At 44.2% G+C, this 24,873-nt stretch overlaps 1 protein-coding gene across 1 annotated transcript in view; it reads left to right on the top strand.

Annotated features, from left to right (window-relative positions):
* LOC143366331 (uncharacterized) overlaps positions 1–24,873 on the top strand; it is a 91,144-nt gene that overhangs the window by 61,198 nt on the left and 5,073 nt on the right. Inside the window, exon 3 of the mRNA XM_076807349.1 lies at positions 2,318–2,449. Within this exon, the coding sequence (XP_076663464.1) occupies positions 2,318–2,449 (132 nt within the window). The remainder of the gene's footprint in view (positions 1–2,317; positions 2,450–24,873) is intronic.

The raw sequence follows: 24,873 nt of genomic DNA, 5'->3' as shown, positions 1-24,873 counted from the left end.
ACTTACGACGATTGGAATATCAGGTTCGAAAACACAACGCGCGCTATTTCATTGCGTTTTAACATAAAATAACTCGGTAATCGTGTCCTCGAGAACGTCATTCACGAGATGCTCATTAAAGTCACCAGGCATCTTCCAGTAATGGCCCGACTTTTAGGCGACGTCTGAACGTTATGGCTTGCAGTTTTAATTGTTTTGTCCCCTTCAGAGCTCCACAGCTTTATTCTCAACTAACCATCTTGGAACGACATTGTTAGGTAATGTAGGATCTAAATATAATAGATTCAGACGAAAGAAAAGTTCGCCGTATCGCAAAGAGGATTTGTTGGGCGACAACAATGGTCGAAAGTGCAGAATAGAATTTTTCATCCTGGGGATTGTTATCTCAAGGAAGGATGTCTGATTTGGAGTGCGTTTTACTTGAAACTAGACGAAAGTGTGCCCGTTGTCCTCTGTTCTTAGCAGAAGTTGCAGAACTCATCGAAGAAGAGCGAGCTGGTCGAGAGTCAGGGGAGGGAGACGAACTGGTAGAGTCGTGAAAATTCGCATTATCATCGGACGAGACATTTATATCGGTGTTTGCGACCCGCACCGTAGTTCTATCTGCTACCGTATTGTGCCACGGACAAAAGAGGGTCACTGTCTTTTAGAAAGGAACCGAAAGGAGAGCGTAGGAACGTTTAAGAGCTGATCGATCCTTTTTGTAAGTTCAGGATTCGCTCAGGAAGTAGTACGAATCAACAAGTGTGCCGACCACTCATCCACGACCGTCTGAACTACCCGGAAGGAGATCGTCGAGCTGATCCTCAGGTTTTCAACAATTATTCAGTAGAATCCGTTGGTAGATTCTATAGAAACTCCTCTAAATACACGAATTGTTAAAGATGAAACGATTGCCAGTGGTCGCGCTATCGGCGTCTAATATTTAACCAGGATACTAGTTTCTGAACTACCGAACTATCGTCGGACGTAATTTCTAACTTCCTCCTCCAGGATATCCCCGGAAGAAATTAACAATGAAACGGAGTAGTTTAAAACGCACTCGCGATACCTTCAGTCCGACTTCTCCGAGGAACTATTGGCACACCCGGGTTACCTTCTGAATTTCTTCAGAGTGCATATGGAATTCTAAAGCAGTTCTATCTGCTCTTATGGCATTGCTGTTGCCCGTCCGTGCGTCGACGACAGATGCTTCTTACTGCGAACAATGCACGAGGAAATGGCGAGAAAATGGTCTGAAAGTATCCTCCGATTCATTCCTGCGTCACAGTTGCTTCTGCTTTAAATCTGCTTGATCTTTCAATGCCAGTATATTTAGCCAATATTTGTGTAGAACAGAGTACGGCTGAAAGCATTGGGGCGTCATACTTTCTCAGTAATTCTTTGAAATCGGAATGTCAATATTTTAGCACACCAACGTATCAAGTGTCATAGCTTGTGTATCAGAGTGCTGAGTAAAGTGTGTTAATTACCAAGATTCTATCTCGGAACGATGTCTGCCGAGAACAAGAAACGATGCGTTTTTCACTTGCGAGCTGCCAAGTATCGGGAAGTAAAGGCGAATCCTCGGCGCGAGAGTGACTCGTTATTAGCGTTGCTCCAGAAAGGGATTTCACGTGCACGACGTCCGTTTCGCCGTGTGTCGCTGGAAATCAGATGCACCTGCGCATCTACGTGTCTTTTATTTCTTGCAATTTTATGCATGTCCCTGCTACTCGTTCCTTTGTGCGCGGGACTTTTGCCCTCTGGTGGAAACAAACGCACGGTTCACATTTTAGCGAATGTTACCCAACGGATATTAGTATTTATTTAAATTTAAAAAGTCTTCGCGCTAAATCCTCATAAATTATGAGAATTTGTAATTCCCTGCCGCGTTCTGCAAGAGCAACACTCACGTTTAGAAATATAAAACCACGCGATATTAATGCGGAAAATGTAGGTGGATTCGCAATTCGTTAGCTTTTTCCCACACAGCTTTATCACGATTGTTTTCCCCGTTTCATTGCAACACTATGATCTGTTTTCATTTTCTTCTTCCTTTCCCTCCTCCATATCAGATTTCACCTTTCAGTAGCGCAACGTTTCGTTATTATGCTCGCGAGATTACGTTCTGTATTTGTTAATCCTACTGCGCTAACATAAGCGTGCTCCTCATTATAGGCACTAAAAGGTTCCTGTTTTCAAAGCGATAGACTACGATACAAAGAACATTCATTTAATCTATACGATACTTGTACACTACCATTCGAACGCAGATTCAACAGTGGGTACATTGCCGTCGATGTTTTTCTACATTCCTTCATTTCTTTGCTTTCAGAGGCTCACAGAGCTCTGGAGCTCCTGGAAGACTACCACGCTAAGCTGACAAGGCCCCAGGACAAGCAGCTGCGATTGGCCATCGAGCGTGTCATCCGCATCTTCAAAAGCAGGCTGTTCCAGGCGTTATTGGGTAAGTGGTTAAATTTCACGGTACCTCGGGACCGAGTAAAATTTTTCTCATAACATTCATGAAATATCCAAGCCGATCGTACCGCGGCGTTCGATCGCTATCGCGGCTTCCCCGGGCGTTCGAAAATCCGAAATATCCCAGCGATTCGTGGAGGATTCAAAGAGGCGACGGCACCATCCCGTTCTCTATGCTTCACCTCAATCTCATCTTATTTATCGGAACTGGCACGATGCCTCCCGAACGTTTCTCTTGCCATTGTTATTCGGCATAAAGCTCGCTTACCGCGCGATTCATTCCGTTCGAATCCCCTCAGACCCGTAGCCAGGCTCGCCTGAAATTTCGACGGAAGCTTTGTAGCGTTCATGGATAAAAAAAAAAGAGGGAGAAAAAGAAAATAGGGACACTCTCGGGCCTTGTTTCCGCTTGGATTCGAAACCTGGCCCCCGCCGGCGACGGGGAGAGTGCCCTGTGATCTTCGCACACTGACACAGGCGCGCGGCTAACGCCGATATCGCCGGGGCGCTTTTAAAGCCCCCGACGTGTTCTTTTATTTCCGGCGCGAGCTCGGTAACCGTCCGCGAGTTACTCCGTAACCAGGATTGTTCGGTTCGGCCTGCTCGGTATAATGCTTCCGCATAAAGGAGATTAGTCGGTCGCATCTGCAACTGCGCCAGGGTTGCAGCGAGGTCTGTACGCGGCGCTCTGCCTGTTATCGCTGATAACCCTCCACTCTGTTGCCCCCGGTGCCGTCGTTGACGTGGACAATGGCCGCAAGATTACACGTCATATCAGCGGAACGCTAAGTACTTAACGAGATTAGAGTATCCCGCGAAACACCCGGAATTAACATCTTTCCGCTAAAGTGATTTGAACGCGAAGATACGATTTATGCTTACGGTCACCGCGGCTGATCCTTTTCGAAATACTGCTGTTTCTTGTCGCGTTACCTTCTGTTCTTAGGGAAATCAGCTTGCGAGTCTACGGAGCAATTTGCATGTTGTAAGAAGGGTCAGCTGATTCGTCGATTTCTTGATGACTCGTGGTCATAGATTAGTTTGCTTTAGGTAACTCAGCCGTGCTTTAGTTCAGAAAATATTTAGGGTTAACCCTACGTAGTCAGACTTCCAAGAGCAATTTTCGAGATCAAATGTCGCGCCTTTACGACTTCCCAAAGGGATTTATCCCCCAAAAAATAAAAGTATCTTTTTTCCACAATTGTGGAAAATCGCTCTTATTTAGCTATAAATTTCATCGTATAAAAATTTACATATCTAGAAAAAAACTTTTAGGCCATGCTTGTATGAATATTAAGAATGAATATTACGAATATTATCACTCAAAAGTTAAAAGATTAAAAAATAGAAAAATGGTAACTCAAAAGTGACACTGGGGTGCAGTGAACGCCATGTAACCAATTTGTGATTATAAGGCGTGACCACGGAGGGTCAAATATTGTCACTATGAGAGTTACATAGTCACGATTCAACAAAACATTCCAAGTTCTGCTTATTTTGGTACTTACTTTAATGTGGAGAAACTCGAATTTGGAATATCTCACAATCAGTAAGTGAGTAAGATATTGGTAGATCAAAGGTTAAGAAATATTCTGTGCTGACTGAGAAACAGTTACCAAGATGAATAGGTATAGATTCTACAATAGTTTGTCGTCATTAGATCCTTACAAGGTTAATGTTGTAATTAACGATCGGACAGAGATGACTGTATCGTATCGTTGGCCGTCTACGTACCATAGTTTCCTGGTCAATGCCCACAAGATTACGCGTCACATTGGCGACCCTAAGTACGTAACAAGGTTACAATTTAGAACTAAGCACGTAACCATGGTATATGCTCGGAAACTTGGCGGCACAAGTTCAGTCTGGCTCCAGGAAATAATGACCTCGATTGCAATAGAAGCGGAAGCTCAACTTGCCGTTGATTAGCAACGATTGTCTTACATCCTGCCCCACCGTTTTTCACTTTTCGCACGTCGCGAGATTGTAACCGAACGAGGCTCGAAAATTCTTTGAACCGAGAACCGCGAGGTGCCTTATTCAATTGAACCCTACTGGGACCGACGCAAAGCGAGACGAATGGCACTGAAAGCAGTCAGGTGGAATTGTGAGGTATCTCGCGCGAACGGGAGAAAGAGTTCAAATTAATTTATTCGGATGCCACGATAATTGTTGCACAACGGGCGCAGCTGAAGTTGCAGCTGCAACCAGGCCAATGTGCATGCCATTCCACGTGAATTTAATTTCGAATAATTTGAATCTCTTGCACTTATCAAGTGTCTCACTGTGTCTCCAGTTTCCGGGTAATTGCCATGATGGCAGAGCCTCGTGGTGTGAATCCCGCTATGCGTTCGTGGAGCTGCGAAATTACGTTTTGAGTGGTTGCTGCGGCGTTTGTTCTTGACCCTGCTCAAGAATTTAATAACCGAGCGGCGTTACAACGAAGTGACTCTTTCCTTTACTTTCGTTAAATTCACCAAAGGCTAGTGACAGAGTCGTGTGGTTTACTCGTGGAACGCGTCCACTTTGGTCAGCGAACGCGAAAGCAGTTCGAGAAGCGACAGGGCCATTTAGGGCGACGTTAGTTTCGCGAATACTTCAAGGTCTACGAAGGGGATAAGCCCTCGAGTGGCCTTGGACGAGTGCTCTCAATTTATCGTCCTCTCGCCCTCGGCTGCTTTCACCTCTCTTCGAGTCGTTACCGTCGGCATCAGCTTCTTCATAGCTGTCTAAGTGGGTCGCGTATTAGAGGGCCGAGAACTCCTATGCAAATCAAAAATTGTTTTCCTCACAGTATCGAGTGGTTCTAAAGCAACATTCAAGTGCGGATTATGTCGTGCGTGGAAAATCGGATGGGAAATTATTTCACTTTAAATGATGAAAGTGGAGACGTGTCTTTTAATTGTATTTATGTCTATGTTTGATCAATTGAATTCCTCGTTTCGGAGGTATCTACTTCCATTCCGTGCTCACGATTTACGGACAGTGTCCTGTGAAAAATTGCGGCAACTGGCGTTCGAACGTTCGACGTTCCTATTCTCTTACCAGTCTCCGAATCCTTCGTTCTTGATAGAAGGATTCGGGACCCAGGATGCAAGGAAACACCTACTCAGGGATCGGTGGTTGTTTGTTTCCCGTGAGCTTCATTTTCCTCCTATTTTCTCAAATCCACTAGCCACGGAAAATCCCTGCCTGAATCGCATCGATTGGCGGAGCTTGGCTCTCCAAACGTCTAACAGAATTTACGGATAACAGAGTTCACGACCAACTTGTGGAGTCTGGCGCACACGACTTTGGACTTGCGGAAAGTGATACAGCATACATTAGGATCCAAGGGGCCCGATTTAGATTACTCTCGGACGAGCAAGTTCCGCGTATCAAGTCTGAGGACGTCGAGAAGAGACTTTCCAAGACGTAGAACTTCCGCTGCTTCACTGCATCCATGTGACAACTGACATCTCCTAGATTACCAGCTTATCTGCATCAAGACCCATGACGATGATCACTCATTCCCATGTGTGGTGTCATTTGCATGACAATTTCACGGGGCCAGGTGCGTCGACACTGTGCCTCACATGTCCAAACATTCAAAGTCGAGCAACACGAATTAAATCGCAACTAAGACGATCGCACTGAATTAATCAGATGGCAGTGTCGTATCAAGGGATCCTAATTAGGGGAACCCAGAGGATTTAAAGTTAAATCAAGCCTGTTTATGGAAGGTGGACCGTTTGGAGGTTGGGAGGACTGTAAAGTTGCGACGTTACGTAGCCAGTTAGAGAGAATTTGGTCGAGTGCACCGGCACTCCATGCATTCGAGGGCGTAACTTGGTAGAACATGAACGTAGAACATAGGCACGCAGCCACTATTTTACACCTTGGGTGGCGGATGCGTCGGACGTAACGTTACAAAACACGGCCGGCTGACAAATTTCGCTCGCCTTCACGCACGTGCACCAGTTTCGGCCAGTTTTAGGCAATATTTCCAGGCCAGCGTTTAATTTATTCGCGTGGACCCGAGTCGCAGCTCGTACATTAAAAAATCGTCCATTATACAGGTGTGAAACAACGTTGTTATCTATTATTTATAACGGCAACATTCGTTTCAATCCAATCCCGATGCACCTACCTCGCGATTCTATGTTGGAACAAAAAGCGAGAGGACTATGGCCCTAGTTGCGAGAGCTATGAATCGCGAGCTGTTAAAGAATGGATCAATCTTTTAAACGGGAGCGGGGTAATAAATCGAGCAAACTTCATTATTACGTTCGCGACGTTTTAATGCAATTTCAGCGAGGCAGTGAGCGTATTCCGCGGCGCTACTAAATCAGACGTACCTTGTTAACTTCGAAGGAAACTAAGCTCGTTGTCGCGGAACTTGAAAATCAGCTTCTTCTTTTCACTTTGAAATTCAGGTCGGCCGCCGATCGATGGAGAAATTTTTCTCCGACGCCTTCCGAAAGAATCGGGAGTATCGTCTACTTCCGCGTTTCCCTGGAACTAGATAAGTGGGAAGGAAGTACAGGGAAGACGCAAAGGTAATGAGATAAGAAAAAGGAAAAGGACGCGGACCCGCGGCTGTATGGACGAGAATTTTTGCACAGCTGTGGCGAGAAAGGGGGCATAAATGAATACCAGATTTTCTTCATATCACAGCGATGAACTTGCATCGTGATTATTTATTCGAGTGCAAATTGCGATTGGAAGCCGCAACGCATCGTTAAATTACGCCATTCTGATAAGCCCTTTCTTCTCTTCTTTAAAAAGGAAGGCGAGAGATTCCTTCAAACAAACGAAACTTCTTTTCAGAGCGTGGCTTTTAAAGTGAAATATTACGTTCACGTCTCAAGGTGTAACGCGTTGTTCGTGCTCGTCCTACGAATTGTTGCGCTTGTCCTTCTTTGACAAATCACCAATCGGCGGTAATAAAAAAACGCACGGCGTGTATCAGAGTCTAAGAATTTGTTACGCGAACTGGTATCGTACAATTTCTACGCGAAGTTGCCGAGGAAAAGGGAATAAGATTCAATGGAAGTAAGCTTTCCCAGAATCAGGTTCCGCTGTTTTCTCGTGCGAAATTAAGCGGATTTAAAATCAGCATCGATCTTCTTTTCGCGCGCCCTTTTGACCCTGTTACGAATTGCATCCCCTCCGGAACTGCGCCGCGAGATTAAACGCGGGCAGATTGTTGGGGAAAGTCGAGTACGAATTAAGTAGCCACCATAAAAACCATGATCCAGGACAACGCGTCCGTGTCTGGCTTTATTTACGGCGAATCGCTCGTTTTAATTACGATTAATTCCCCTTGCACGGTGTCTGGCTGTGTCCACTGCCGGGCTTTTTTCTATTCCATGCCGGCCAGCGCGGAAAATCCGATTTATTTCAGGCGTTAGACGCGCCGGCAGCGCAGAAAATTGCAGCTTCATCAGGCCGGGCGATCATTCGCGCTGGAGCGTTGCGCTCGCCGGGGCGGCGACATTTTGGTGCACGGAAGATGAAAGCGGAAAAGAGAGGAGCAAATTGCCGCGTAAAGGATGGAAAATGAATTTGACACGTGAGCCTGCAACCGTTATCAGCGTCCACGTCACAAAACGCGTCAACTCTTGACACTTTTCAGTTTCCGAGCTGCCTTTCGCTCCATCTTTTGATACTTTCCACGCTGTCGTCGCTTGAAAGTAGCCGCGTATCTGTAACGGACTGTAGGCCGAGAGGAAGTTTTATTTATTTCCTAGACCTAAAACGGACGATTGCTCGAGTGCCTACTGCGGGTGGTCGAGCTTGGGGGCTAGGGCAATAAAAGTGACGATTGCCAGAGCCCCAGTGAAATCCTGAGGATAGCGTGTCCTCTTCCGCAACCTTGGGGCGCGTGGGAAATTTGCTTTCCCCGTTCGTTAATTTTCGGGCGTTCTTCAAACGCCGACGAAAAAGGGCAGAACCTTGCGGGACTTCGTACCGAACGCTTCGTGCTCCTCAGACATTTCATTTTAACAAATTATTTGTATTCACTTTGTTAATCGTTAAATATATGTTGTTATTGTTACATATATATTTGTGCTTCATGTCACATTCGTGCTCCAGTATCCAAATATCTAATTGAGAGGTCGCTGCCACTTATGATATTGCATCGAATGCATTAAGGGTGGTAGGACACTCCTCGTTTCGGTCTTTTGAAATTACTTTGCTTATCTGTAGCGGAGCTTCTGTATCTACACCCCGCATCTTGATATTTTGCCAGGTATCCACTGCATTGTCAATGACATTTTGTCATAAGCTTTTAACCCTCCGAAGACGAATGGTGGATATGGTCCTGTGAGACGAATGCAGGGTCAGTTTGACCCATAGCAACATTTCTATGGTACACCGGTTTCACGAAAAAATTGACTATAAAATGAATTAAATAATTAGAATTTTTTAAATTAACTAAAATTTATTAATAAAGAAATACATAAAAAAATTATTTATGTACATTTGGTACATAAAATAGGTGTATCCCCTGTATGATTTTTAGAAATAATGTTACTGCAATTTAGGCATCATATTCTATATTTTGCTATTGCCAACACAAGTATAACATCGTGATAGACTTTGTCAGAGTTGGATCAGAATGACCCTGCATTCGTTGTACGAGGGCTGAGCTTACAAGTAACAGCAAACTTTTGTACGTGACATTCTTCTCTGGACTGAAATCACGCACGCATAGGAAAATGGTAGTGTAAAAATTGCTTCGCCAAAAGGATACGTTAAAGTACGAGGCAATTGTTTAGTTCGCTCTGGGCTGTGCCGTGCGAACTGCATAGTTGGAAGTCGGAGTTTGATAGGAAGCCTAGGATTACTTATCGAATTTACATTCCGCGCAGTGAAAGAATTGTATCCCGGAGTAAGGGAGATTCGGTATAAACCGGGGGAGCTGATCGTATTGCTCGGAAAAATTGCATTTTCGACTACACGCCTTTCATTATTGGACCCGATAGCCGTGGATACCGTCGCCGGAATTTTGAAAATCGAAACGCCCGTGTACCTCCATAGACGCTCGGCGCATCTGTCTGCACGTGCCTGAGTGTGCGCTTTCGATCCTCGATCTCGTCCTTCCTTTCTCCCATTTTCTCCAGGGGAGAGATGAGAAAGCCTAGTCGACGATGAATTCAGGCTGATCGATCGCCGTACGACGCTTCTATACCTCAGCACTTTGTGGCTCGGCATTCAATGCAGTCCCTTAATTCACCAGCAAGAAGTGTGTACACTTAGGATGATCCTTTGAAAGTGACCAATGCGATTGTCGTCTGCTAGACGTCTCCATAAATGGAGCTTAATGGAAAGTGAAAAAGAAATGTGTTCCGCTAATGGTACCTATATATTATTATTTCGGTATACAAAAAGAACTGTTGCAGCCATCAAAATCAAGTATTGCGACTGATATCTTGATGCATTCAATGTTTCTGCAGTAGTTAACTGAATGAGGTTGGTAGGAATAAAGGAAAGATGTCTTAATAAAATTACATAGCTCTTTATTTCCCACATGTTTTGAAATTCTTCATATATTATGCAGTGAATGTGCGTACAACAATCTTCACCGTGGATCTTAACGCGTACTTTGTTTCGTATACGATTCACAATGCACGGTACATATTGCGGCACATACAGGAGTGTATGCGACCTTACATAACGAACTTTTGTCCCGGGGTCTGTGAATCCATTAATTATCATTGCGGAGTGGCCTTTATTGTCACTGGCTGGCGAGGCTTTGTTTCATGCGCGAAGCCCAGACTGGCAAAGTAGCTGCAGCTCCCAAAGCTGCAGATGCACCCCTAATTCTTAGCGCGGTCTTTCCGCGAATACGCTTGGATTTTCTCTAAATTGTGCTCATCTGTTGAAACGAGGGTTCTCGTCGAAATAGCATATGATAATTAATAAACGCACAAAGAGACATAGCGTGATCACGGAGGAATGCCAAAAATAATTCACACGCGTAGGATTCGCGAGTCTTGTGTCTTTCCTCGATATTTCACTTTCAGATAGCAATCGACAGCTTTGAAAATATGTAATAAATTCCTATCGCTCGGTAATATTCCATGATATTCGACGATAGCGGGGACGCTAAACCACAGGGCGTGTAGCGAGAGTGAGCTCCCGCGCCACGTACACGTATTTGTATCGTATTGACGCTAGGATATCTGAGCACTGACGTGTGGGTACGTTTCCCAATAACCTTATTGGTATTGCATACATCGCAATATTCGAATATTGTGGCAAAGTACAGGCTCCGATTGTAAAAGCTATCTATCCGCGTACGTACGATGGGACACGCATGTTTTGCAGTTATCGTTTTACCCCGTTTCGTTCCACGTTCCACCCAGCTTCACTTTTTTTTTTCATTTCACGAGTATGCTTACAAGTTTTGCAACCCAAATTTCCACTTGCAATATGCGTGAAAAAGATGTATTTCCCTCATGCGCAGTCGTGTTCCCACTTTCGTGACTCGAACGTTAATGTTTAATATCGTCCTCCACCATTTATGATTGACTCGTTCTACTAAATTCTGTGAGCCTGTCATCCCCGAATTATTTTAAGCAGAGCAATTTCAACATTCGTGCATGCTGAATATGTAATAACAGGAGATACGATATTCTAATACCGAATTAGATCTTACAAGGGAAGATATCGAACCCGCAAAAATATCTGACACGTATTTTTTGTTATCGGCAATCATCCACGTTGAAGGGGTGAAAAGAGCCCCTGAAGTTGGAGGTCGAAAACATATTTTCTGAAATTTTCTAAAAACCGAGCAAGAGGCTGGATTCGCCTTTAAAAGACTCGCACTTCAAAGAACAAAGTTTGTCCTATGCCTCATAGTTATCGATATATTCCAGAAAATATGTTTTGCCGATGACAAAAGATATGTGTCAAATATTTTTCACTGTTCTGCAAATCTGCAGAGTTTATGAAAAATTATGAAAATTCAAGAGACAGGTGCTGCGTATTGAGTAGTTCTCTGCGCCAGATTGTTCAATCGTAATTCCATCTTACGTGCTGGCTTTTATTTTGAAAAAGAATCTCACCACTGCAACAAGATCGTTAGTGTCGAGTTCTCGTGCTCGTAGAATCGCCATCGGTCCCCGACGATCGCTCAATGGCGGAAGGTTGCCCGTGTCGACCGGGCGGGACGATTTGAAATTCAAAGCACGACCAGGCACTGTTGTAAGATCGTTAACCGAATACCGCGATCGTTGCTGCGGGTGCAGTCGCCGCAGTTGTTACGAGGGTGGCCAATTTCTCTCGTTTTCCCTCGGAATCGCTCCCATTCGTCGGGTCGTGTCGCACATGTGAATCCGATTCGTCGCCATAAACTTGGCCGTTAGTCGCATCGTCGCTATTTTTGGCCATTCCCCCCCTTTCGGCAACCACCGTACCCGGAGAAAAATTGCGACATTACGATTTCTATAAATCCCGTTCGAATAATTCTCCCCGCATGGTGGCCGTTACAGAACGTTTCGTCCGGAACTGCTTCGCTCGACATCCCACTGTGACCGGTCGCAGTTGACTCTTTGCTCTCATATGTGGAAGGATCGCTAAGATCCTCCTTCCATTTCACTCACTTCTCAAGGAAGTGATGTATTCTTAATACATAACCAATGCGCGTTCCTTCGCAAGCTTCTTTATCGTCACTTTTATTTTTCCCAGCGATTTGGCGTTAGGTAGCCAGGCAACAGTGATCAAAAGTAATTCAATCACCGAGTATACTCCTAATTAGTTTAAAGATTTTGTTTGCAAGGAGTACCCGGGAAACTCGAGGAAGAACAATAGGCCACCGCGAAGTAAGATGAACCTGGAGGAACGGGACAATATGCAAATGAAATCAAAGCTGATGACGGGCTGCAAGCAAAGCTTCTATGTACCAGCTAGAATTGTATCACGTAATTCAGTCTCTATACGGTGTAACGGCAACGTGCAATTGAACAGCGAACTTCCGTTCTGATTATTTACTGGCAAAGTTGGCTCTAGCTAACCAGCAACCGGAATTATTATTATTCTCGACGAAAATATTGCTGTCCTGCAGGTAATTGCTGCTCCGTTTCGCGACACCGCGATGGAATATTAATTATATGTCCGCGAGAATGCGTCGATGGTTCCTCGTTCTTCAAATTTAACGAGTGCCTCCGTCAAAGACGTCTCGCCGTGTCGGTGCTTCATCTTTCGTGACAAATGCATCGTATTAATTCTGGTTATAATTTGCAAGCAGCGGACTTTATCGCTTTTCCGCGTTATTAACGCGACGCGTCTGTCTTGTACGCGCGCAGGTATCGTTTTCAGAAGCACGAGAGAGCGAAGGAAATTTTACCAATCGTTGCTCTCCCAATTAATAACGCTTTCCCACGATCGAAGAATAATTTTGACGAAGGTTTGTACGGGGCTCGTGGAACTTTATTCGGCACAAGTTAAATTAACCGCAATCTTAATATTCTACAATGGCCGCGTCAAGTAAAAAATTACTGGCTGAATTAAAATCGCTGGCGAGTTTTCAGTAGAGCTCGTGTGTATGCTTCAGTTGAGGTTAATTAATTTAGTGGGTCTACGAAACGTGCATGAAAAGCAAAGTGGAAATCAGTGCGCACTTTTTGTTCTGAAGTTCAATTACCGTGACACTGGCGATTTTAATAAAAACTATTACTAAATAGTAATTGAGAATCCAAACTGTTCCATACGGCTATTTAAATATGCTTCGGGAGCTCAAACGGTTAACACGATGATGTAATTAACACTGCTATACCGCTATCAAGTGAATTATAAAACTAAAAGTTTCATGTAGCGGAAATTGAATAACCTCGAGAAGTAAGCTAATAAAATTCGTTCGTTAAAGCATCTCCGCCATTTCGTCGATTAAACCGTAAAGCTGCTTAAATCATTCAAAAGAGTGAAAAGTTTGCCAGATTACGTAGTCGTCCAATTTAGAATTCTCACTGTCCTCTAATACCTTCGGTATCTGCAACAATACTTCTTTTAAAACCATTACCCCGTTGCGCAAACGCATGGTAGCTGCAAGAAATATTACACGGTGGCATTGCACCCTTTTACATGGCGCTTTCAGATCGATCCCTTTTACCGACCGCAACAAAGAACCTTTGTATCGAGCACGATACATGATGGCTTTCCACCCTGTTCCTTTTTATCCCGAAACTACGGATGCTGACTGCATCTCATTATCTATCATTATGCGCGATCAGAAACGCGCATGCATACTCGACAGCACGTGAAATTTATCGACATTTGGGTCACCGTATCTTCTTCAAGAGATAGTCGTGCGTTCGTCGCTCCCCGTGAAAACTATCACTAACTTCCACCATCGAGCTTCGCCCAATTCTCGTCCAATCAATCAGCGTCAGATGGAAAGAAATACGTAGACACGCTTAGAATAAAATGCTTCCTAATCCAGGTTCAGTGAAATTCAGGCCAAGCGAAACGTACGACCGGCACAGCTGAGCCGCGTGACTTTTAGGTGGATCAAAAAATTCAGATCACGGAGTGCCCCGCCAGAAACTAGCACCGTGAAATTTCAATTTCTTCCTGGAGACTGCCGGCCGCAAATTTTGCCAAGTTCTCGATCTTATCCCTCGACGAAGTTACGAGAGACCGCGCCTAGCCGAGCTGCGCGCCCTGACACCCTAAGGAACCCATAAAACTATGCAAATGTATCTCTCTCGCGCACGTGAGTGGCCGTTAAGTGATTTACTTGTTTAATAATCTCCATTGAGCAGAGGAATTTATGCCTCATTTGCGTAATGCACGACGACGTTGTCCCCGTTGACGCGACGGGCGTCGAGAACCCCGACGGCCCGCAGGCAACCATTAACAACTTGCTAGGAACTTGTTACGTCGTACGGGCAATGAGTCTAACGTGGAGACTTGCCATGAATACCGGTGCGGCATTTTCAGGGCTCGATTTTCGAATATAATGGCCTCGCGCCCTATCGACCGTTCTTTCTATACAGGATACCGCGCTTCCATCGATCGAAGCCGAGAAAGCGACTCTGAGCGGTTAAATTTTTCACCTTCGATCATAGGTAGACGTGCTGGCGAGTTTGCCGATAGATTCAGAGTTAAAGACGCTCGATCAAATGCGTAAAATCTAATACGTCTTCCATGATAGAAGTTTAGGGAAATTGTAGATCAATAAAATTGAGGACCGTGCAGCAAGAGCGAGTGCCACTTCATTTTTGATAGTTTTTGAGTAATGACGCATAATGTGCGTAAAAAATTTTATATCGTTTCGTGTACGTTTGATGGAAATCCGTTAACAAATGAGCGATTTATTGCAAATTTTGAACATGTTTTGTGTAATATTTTTGTTTCGAGCGGCGCCGGATTTTAAAATTTTGTCAAAATAGGAATAAAAATTTATCTACTTAATACCTACTACTTATTGTGTGAAAATATATATTTTTCAATTAGCGTTCTCTTTTTTGAATGTCGAGTTAAAGCAATAATTTTATAAACAGTTTTTTCTAATTTATTCGAAGTTGGTAAAGATGCAGCTGCACTTCTCTTGCTGCAAGGTCCTCAATTCTGTAGGCGTCCCTCTCACTTGTTCCTCATTTGAATTTCACGTTGAGAGCATCTGGATTTTATTCCCATTTGACATCTGCTTTACATGGGACTGAAGCAATAGGCCGGTAAGCTGGCGATACCAATAGAATAAGGGGAAACACTGGGCTCGGAATTAGATATGATGCCACTGATACACGGGGAAGCATAAATACGAATTGAAATTGAGAGAAATCAAGGGAAAGCGAGTTCGAGATAGGTCAAACGGGATTTTGAAAGGATACTTTCCGCGGAAACCCTTTCTCGGACGAAGGCTGGATTGCGAGGCTTCTCTGCGGTGGATTTTCAGACCTTTGACGCTGTTGCCTTAATTTTAACCCGACGCTACTTCAGCCTTTCATAAACTCTGTTTGTTTTCGACGGCTTTAAATTCGAACCCCTTCAACTTGAATCGCAGCTCCCAGAACTCAAAGGAACACCAAAGAGACGGCAGGGCGGAGGGATAGTTTCAGAGTACAGCGGGCCACTTAAGCAACACGAGTTCTACCGTAACTGAGTTCACAGTCACGATCGCGAGCACTCTTCCCGGTAACAAAATTTTAATGATGCCGCATTTTCAAGACACTCTTTTTTTTTAAGTTCTGGCAGCGGAGTGACGCCAATTCCGAGAACAGCTGTCGGTATCCTCATTGAATTACTTAACGCGGCAAATGATCACCTCTGCTTTTTTAGCGGGCGAGCTCAACTTCACGAACGTTGAAGAGAGCACGCTAGCATAGAGTGTTCTGTATTCGTTCAATCAAACTCGTTGGTACACAGTATTTCGTTCACTTTAATATTTTCTGCTTCGTGTTTCGTAAACATTTGATAACTCACTCTATTTTTATTCTTCAGCGTTCAATGTAAATAAAGTAAGTGTAGTTAGGCATTGTGTTTACTGGGTAAAATTCGAGTGGAAGCTGGTTATTTGTATGGACGGTGCGTGCGCAGAAGACAGTGTCTTGTCGCGATGTATCACGGACATCCTGTCATGGTACTCGCGTACTAGCTGCGTAACGTGGTATATGGTCATGCAGACAACCAGTAGACACGTAGAGTCGGTATCAAGTCATGCGGCATTTCATTCGCCAGCTCGTTATAAACTCGATTACCGCGTTACTTACCGCCACATCCTACCTAATCATGTGTGTAATATTATGTATGATGTCTGACTAGTCGTTGTCCGTATCTACTTACACCTCTACGGCCACGAACTATACGTTTACTTCTCGTGCACAGTTATGCGTTACATCTATTGTAGTTACTACAATTAATTAATTACTTCTCTGTTTCGTACGATACTCGCGGAATTTCTTTCATTATTATTACGATCCGCTGAATTTTGCAGGGATGATTTATACCCGCGGATCTCGAGGAAAATGGATCACTTTGAATTAATTACACTTACCATTCTTTATCTTCCATAAATATAGTAATAATACTACCAGGAATATTGCTTTTAACAAGCTAATTAGACATCATTACTAAAACACCCTCCGTCCCCGTATCAAGTTTCGTGGGCTATCTATATTTGAAGCAATCAGCTCCATCGGAGACCATGGAATAACACAAAGTTCGGAGTGGCAGTCCATTACTTCGAATAACACGGATCGTGCGTCGTTTCGTTGGCGGGAAAGATTAACAAGGATCACGCGATGTCAACCTAGTACCTTATCACATCCTCGTGGCAGCAACATTTTCTTGCAGGCACGCGCACTAGGTAGGTGCCTACCTCGTTTCTCTTTTAACGTCCGACAAATTCGATAATTCTCGGAGCAGCGCGTTGGAGAATGAATAGCGAGGGGAGAAAGGCACGCAATATAAGAGAAAAACGCGCGGGGAACAGTTCTAGTTGCCATCGCGGTGACGCTGTCTAGTGCTTCTGTTGGCCAGAGCAGTAAATGGACTCGGATCCATCGGACTTGCACATCGAAGAGCAAAGGGGGTGTGACGGAACGGTTGAAGCTGCTAGACGCCGTAGGAAGGGCTTGTGAAATATTGCCTCCGGATTCTGCATCCGCTGGCTCGCCTGCCTTCCACCCCTTTCCAACCCCTTTTGAACGCCTCCTTCCCGCCGAGGACCCTCCCTTCGATACGAAACCAGAAGTTAAACGTCGTCGCGTTTATTTCGCGTTGACGTTGCCACCCCTTATCCTCGAGTTCGCTTCCTCTTCACTTTTCATACTGTACCCCCCCAACCTTCGCCCTCCTACACCATCCCTCTCCCTCGTGCCGTTTCTAACGGTGTACCCAGCGTAGTTTTCGTACGCGAAACGCCACATACCTCGAGGTTTTTATTTTAGAAATTTGAGCGCACCATTTATCCGTGTGGAAGCCCTGTCGGCTGCAGCAAAGTGTTCTGAAACTGGAGGCATTAAAGTTTGAATGGTAAGCTTCAACAGAAGGTTTGATATTCGAAGAGACCATCTGGCTGAAAATATCGCCACATCAGGATGCAAATAGAGATCGTTATATGAATCGTGGAAATTAATTTCTCATTGGCATCATACTTCATAATACGATATTAATGCACAATCTACGGTTCCATGCTTCTGCGTAGATTATTTAAGGGTTCTAAAGGAGATTGAGTTACGACAACTTCGATCGCGAATACGTTTCAGAAAATTCCCTGCGCTTGAGGTAACGTTAATTTAACGAACGCGTAAAGCCAACTATTAGCGAGGTGTAACGTTTCTAAAGTAAACTAGCAAGTACTCGTTTCCTCTTCGTTTTTTCGCCCCGGCCGCCCTTGTAATTAGCATCGCCGTGTAGTCGGGTAAAACCGAACCACCTGAAGTTTCATCGGCAAAGTGAAAAAGCTTAAATAGAAGCGGGGAAGGAGAGTATCGACATCGATTGCACGGGCGAACAGCGAGAGAGGGAACTAAAGTTGGACGCTTTCGACTGTTCTACCAATTGTCCATTTAATTGGCTCACCCTCTATAACTTCTTTTTGATCTACTACCGCCTAATTGCAGTTTCGTTTAACCCGAACTCTCCGAATGAATTGAACGCGGTCATTATTGCACTTTTTTTTTCAATTTATTTCGTTAACGTCCGCAGATTTTTGGCAGACAGCAATTGTTTGTCAGCGTTTATCAAAGTGAAAACAGATATTGCGTCAAAGCAGCTTGTCTCCTTTGCGCAGTATTCTACGGCGAACTAGTTAAGGGACAGACGCGCGGCGACTTTGCTGGAAGGAAATACTGGCACTGGTTGTCCCACAATTTTCCCTGAGTTACATGAGAGCTTAGTGTCCTTCCACGTCGTTTCGCTGGCCGGTTTTCTTAACCCCGCAGGAAACTGTGTAATCGAAAGTCGGTGGATTAAACCGCCGTCCCTCGTAACACAGGCACACATGGACGAAGATTGCTTGCAGATTTCCCCGTGTCAGGCCACGAACTAATCAAACTTTCTCGATCTGTTCTTCGACTTTCGATGGCAGCTTGTTTTTCCAGTCGGGTCTAGTAGCTGATCGCTCTGTGGTAGTACATTATACGTGGTCTACAATCTCCGCGTCGTGTAATTACCTCTAGAGTCAGAATTTCAGTTATTTTCTCTTGCATCAATGGGATCCTTCGAGAGCTGAATCTTTTTTCTTGACCCGAAGCGCAACGTCAATTTGCTCCGCTAGCCAGAAACATATTTCTTCGCGGACACGTACCTTCATCCGAATTTATCAAAAGGTTTTTGGGAGTTCGAAGAAAGTTAATTACTTCGCGGGAATAAATGAGCGTGGCTTCATTCCGCCTTTTCCTCCTTCGCCGATGAAAGATCTTTCTCCATTTATCTCCTGGAAAGTCACCGGACTCGAGTTTCTTTCCAGTACGTTTCTTAATGCAATCGCGATTTAATACGTTTCTTTCCCGTCTCGACTTCTTCCAGATTTCGTCGGCGCGGGAGACGGCGCGAGATTCAATTCTTCCCCCCCTCCATCTTCAGTTTTTCATTATCCAAAAGTTGAGTAATTTTTCTCGACTAGTAAGTATGGATTCCTGTGTTCCTGATGCTCGCTTCTTTCGCGGGCGGTAAGAAATAATTAATGTAATTCAACGTTTTAAATACCCCCGTCGCATTCATAATTGTACGCGGAGCTGTTGGCCTTTCAATGCTTTCTTCGGAACCGAGACGGCTGTGAAATAACATATTTCAAAATGAGAAAGGCGTAATTAGAGGAGAGATGGGGATTAAAAAGTAATAGGATGCGGGAGGCGGAAGCTACGACCTCGGTGCATAAAACCATAGACGTTAAAAGTAATATTGATGCATAATAGCGGTTGCTGGATTAGTTTCGCTCATGGGGCCAGGTTTATGAGCGCTGATAAAACCTTCCTTCACACCGCATTATTCATTCCGTGCGCGCGAGACGGCTGGTAAAGAAACGATTTAGCAATGTCACCCCGAATAGTTGTCGTAATAAAATATTAAGCCCCGTCGGAATTAATTTGTATAATTCTGGCGATACTGTTCTAGCTTATTAAAAAGGAGCGTAGAAGATAAAGTATACGGTGAATGAATTTAATCGTTTGATCGTCAAAGTAGAAAACTTTCGCTTTCAATAATGAAAAGTAGGCAGTACATGAAATTCATGTGTCCTCTCGAATAAGAATTAATTTTCAATTCATGCACCTTCACTGTTAAACCAACAATCGAGAAAAATGTAAAACTGTAACGCGTGCTTTAAACTATTCACGGCGGTTCGAGATGTGCAATATTTTCCACGGAAATGTGTTTTACTTCTGTAAATATGGAGCACGCGGAGAAAGGGACGAACTGCATCGAATTTCGAAACCCTCGAAAATTCAATTCGGTCAACACGTTTGCTGTGTAATATTTCAATCTGTGTGCGAATCTGTGCGCAACTTCCCTTTAGAATATAAACGACAGAAATCGTCAACGAGACCGACGGTAACGTAACAAAGATTACGTGGACTGAGAGTTCGTGAAAGATCAACTCTCTCTTCGAGAACATTATATTGCTCGTTGATTGACTCTGATATACACGTATCTATCGTCACGAGCGCAGGGTGTGCGTGCTGGAAAAATGTTTTGAAAATCTATGATCGTGAATTATTCAATGCACCTGTCAGTTGAAGATTCTCGAAAAGAACGAAAAACTTGTTCCTCGCAGTTGAATAATATATTTCCCATTCTTGGCTGCAGCTACCCGCCGCACTCTGCTCCAACTAGTAGAACAATTCGACTGAAAATGCTTGAAGCTTTCAGGATTCGAGAATTTCCTTCTTGTTAGACAATAATCATCTGAATCACGCTGTTCGGTAGTCTTCGCCAAGAAAAGCCAGTAAGGTGAATGTCCCAATTTCTGCTCATGTCCCCATTTCTGATCGTTTCGTATTTTTCTTATTATTATATGCGTTACGTTTGTACTATAGTTGCAGCAAAATAATTCTAAATTATTTAAACATTTACGCGAGTGTTGCGCGACATTTAGATCATTATACATTTAATTACAAATCACTAATAGTTAAACATCTTGAAATATCCTTCTTAAATAGATTTTGAATTGGTTGATTTATTATTAAAGAATTAATCAATTACTCTGCAAATTTTGATTACAAACAAATTTTTTGCACCTTTTTTATGAGGAGTTAATCACCTCTTAAATCAGCAGAAATTGGGACGTTCACCTTATGTTGTACGAACAAGTTACTTGTCGTTACATCGCGAATTTTTGCCAAACACATTGGATACAGTGCGCGTTGTGCTCCAACGCTACAATGGTTCCTGAAAAGAAAAGATGAGAAAATCGATACGAGCGTGAACGCACAGCAACCCTTTCCCTCCCCCAGCTATCTGTCGTTTGATCACAGCTATGATTACACTACCCGCTGTAGTAGTCTCTTTGATATCACGTTCATTGCTTTCTCGGGGTTTTCTTGCTGAAACTTCCCCCGCATTTTCTGTGCCGTTTATCAAAGCGCGATCGGCCCGCGTGCACGCTGGGGACGCGGACGAGGAAGCCTGGAGAAAACCGGGTAAACACGAATAAGTGGGTTTGACGTTTACGCGCGGGCCAACTTTTCCACGGCAAAGAGATATTAGACTTTAAATGACGGCATTAGAACTTGACTCGCTCGAGACTAATACGGTCTATAATTTACACTTTGCGACGGAACTTCGCCAGCATCCACGCGCGCCAGCAAAACTGCGGTTCACGCGGCGGTTCGCTTTCGGCGAACGATAAATAATCACAGAACCAGTAATTACTTAACGTACCCCTACCACCCACCCCACCCACAGTTGTGTGTTGCTTAAAATAATTAGATCCCGTGTCGGCAGAGTGAATCGCACGTCAGAAAGTTGTTTACGCTCCGCGCGATATTTGCCTTTCGTTGATTTACGCCCGGTAAAAAGTTGGCGAGGACGTGCCATTTTGGTCTGCAGTTTGAAACAAACAAGTCGTCCGAGGGATCATCCGTAAGCGAGACAAAGACTCGAAAGTGGGGTGGAAGTTTCACGGGAATCCTTCCCGAGATGTTAAGCCTTTCATGAATATCATTTCGTAGCTGCGCCCCTGCCTTCCATTCGGATCGCCATGTTGGTTAAATGCAACAAATTCCTCTGAATGTCTCAAGATTTTCTTGGAGTCATTATTTTTCTCTCTTTTTCCCTTCCCTTCTGACCCATTCTTTGCCTGTAATTATACGTCCTCCTTTCCTATCGACTCTCTTTTCACCGAATTCTTCTCGTCGTTTCATTATCCGACATCTCGTCATTGTCTTCCTCCCGTCGTCGTGTCCCTTAATTGCTGATCTCTTTGCCATCGTCCCAGCGACCCTTACTTTCCTAGGACAAGTTCCCATTCACCGGCGCATCATACAGATGCTCAACGATAGGATTGTGGGAAATAAACAATTAATTGGAATCGTTATAAATAATTTTCTTCTTGGGCATCTGCTGGGGCAGACTTCGATCGACTCTTATTTCATAGATAATGAGAAGATTGATTTCGTATTCTTTTACTCTTTAATTCGGTGTGACCAAAGATATGCAAAGTTGTAAAACTTTCACAACAAACTTACCAATCACGGTTCTGTTTCTGATTTAAGGGGACCGTCCAGTCAAAACACTTGAAAAATAAGTGATTTTTATGAATTTTTTACAAGAAGACGCCACCTAGAATATGCATCAAGACCGAAAACAGAGAAACAAGGATTTTTTTGTACCCTAACGGGTGTATTAGTGATAGCCAACAACATTCTTTAGGATATGTTATAACCTCTTCTCGTAAAAAAATCATAAAAATCACTTATTTTTCGAGTGTTTTAATCGGAGGGACTCTTTAAGTGTACCAAGTACCCAGGTGGTCGTTTTTGTCGAAAATCAAGCATTTCTTTGTTACTTAATTACAGAGAAATAAATTCAAGCTGAGTAAAACGTCTGCCTACTTAAATAGTAACCTTGCAGAAAGACAGAATGAATTTTTCCGAATTCGGGTCGTTTTCTACAATCGTCGACGGTTTATTCTTACCAGGCTATCGATTCGCGTCCTTGCGCTCGAACGGGCAAAGGTTATTTTCAGAGATGCGTGTATTGAAAGTAAAGTTGAAAATTAGCCGACCTTGCTACTCGTTGATCACGAGCAGGTTCGACGAAAGGTCGAGCGATCGATCATTCGCGAGCGTACTGGCTCGCTCCCTTGTCGCTCAAATTACGCCCGAACTGTAAAAATTCCCCGAGCGATGAGGCGACACGCGTCCCAGGAATCGATTGCACGCTTCTCGGGGCTAATTTTCGGCCCTGTTCGATCATCCCGTAATCTCTGGCCATCGAACAACTTCACGAACCCGCGGCTCTCCCCCTGAACTCCGCACCGGCCGCTACCCCGCAATTTCACCTCGCCGCGTAAACTTCGATAACGCGATTATTGTCCCACAGTGGCGAAACTCCTCCGGTTACCACCCTCTATTGAATCATTCTCAGTCATCGAGTAACTCGAGCCCCCCTCCCCCCGTCTAGTCATAATTCAGAAACCTTGCCGGTGTCTCGAAGCCTCCGCTGAGAAAAAAAGCGCGCCCCGCTCGATTCATGGCGAAGCGCGCTGTAATCGAATAACGGCGGATATCGAGGAAAACGAATCGACGATTTGCCATTGGATTTCGTTTCAATAAAAATTGCGTCGTTATGAATTTACGTGCTCGAGTGGAAAATTGAATGAATCCGAAGCCAACAACTGAATTAATATCGATTGCTATCCTGGAAATATACCGCGGCGTTCGAGAGAAACAAGTGTCCCGAGCAGTAATGGAAATCAGAATGTTCATCGACGCGGTAGATGGTTATTTTACGAAGGATAATGGTTTATTAAGAAATCCAGAGAACTCGCAGTGCCTGTGTCACATATTTTCCATTGCTTATACACCCGCCGTCTACTGGCTACCGATACAACGGTGTCATTGAAATAATTGCTGAATTGATCGGATTAGCAATCACGCTTAATGAATTCTATTCGTGTTCATGGTATCGCAAATGCGTGATTAAACACGAGCCGGCTACTCAAATTAGAGTCCCTTGTTGGCCGGTGTACATACCGAGATGAAACAGTTACTTTAGTTAAATAGCGGCTGGAGCGCTTATGAGCGAACAAATTTAGGAAGCGCCGGGATCCGAAGAGCGTGCTCGAAAGTCGCTGGCTGATGAAATATCTTCGTGTCGATGCTGCGTTAACGATAGATTTCGCTTGTAACGCGCAAATAGTTGAGCGCGGGCGTTCGCCTCGCGACTATGCCTTTACCCTGCAGAAGCTACGCTGGTCTGCTCGCTGAAACATGCAAGGCACACGGACAACGAGACGGTCTATCGCGATGCATCTTTCGTTTAGAGCGAGGCCGTAACTTCATTACGGCGAGAAGTTCCGCCAAAGTTCCCGGACGTTCGAAGTTCCACGCGGCAGATAACCGGACCTAAGTGCGCGGCAGATGAATTATGCAGTTTTGTATGCAGCCCCGCTCGCGGGCTTATGCACGTGACGGTGTACCTGATTTCCCTACGCGGCCACGTCGTCGTTCCTGTCGATCTCCTGGAATGCAATTAAGGACGGAAGTTTGTAGGTGGCCGACGCGACGCGGCGTCTCCCTGTCCCCTCGATATCTTTCACCACGATTCACCGACTTCGCTTCCTTTCCCAGTTTCGCTGTCTTAATCACGAGCTCCTCGGTCGGTCGCTCGTGCCCCAATAACCTCGTCGTTCATTAAGGCTGCCTCGGAATGTTCGGGTGGAAACAGCCGCGCGCGAAACAGAAATTGTTCAACGAACTATATACCTAGGTGCCGCGGTCCTTTCCTCCAATGGGGAAGCTGACTGCAACTTTCTCCCACCCGTAACGCCGCCAGCACATGTGCCACTTGTCATCGGCACTTTAGGTGTATTTAAATTATTTTATTTTACTTCCTAATTTCTATTTCTATAATAAGTGAATGTATGTGTGATTAGTATTGTGATTATTATTAGCTATTATTAATTATATAGCTGTACAAAATAAATTTGCATCTTTTAGGTCATAAAGACGTGAAACCTGGTAAAAAAAAAGATATTAGAAGTCAACTTTATCATAACAAATTTTCAAACATTTTATATTTTATAATTTTCTCCCTTTGTTGTCATTTTCATCTTGAAATCAACAATCAACAGCTAGCGCCGCCCTCTGCGCTGAGCTTTACGCCAGTTTCCCCATTTCTTCATACCACACTTATCTATTATTTGTGCAAATAAAGCCCTCAAGTTTTTCTCGTACTTTAACTACATCGACGTAGTTAATTAATCCATACTCCTTCCATTTCTGTCTATATACCCACCCTTTGTAGTATCAATGG

This window comes from Andrena cerasifolii, chromosome 2, assembly GCF_050908995.1.
Source record: "Andrena cerasifolii isolate SP2316 chromosome 2, iyAndCera1_principal, whole genome shotgun sequence".
Lineage (NCBI taxonomy): Eukaryota > Metazoa > Arthropoda > Insecta > Hymenoptera > Andrenidae > Andrena > Andrena cerasifolii.
This window is presented reverse-complemented; position numbering and strand designations above follow the sequence as displayed.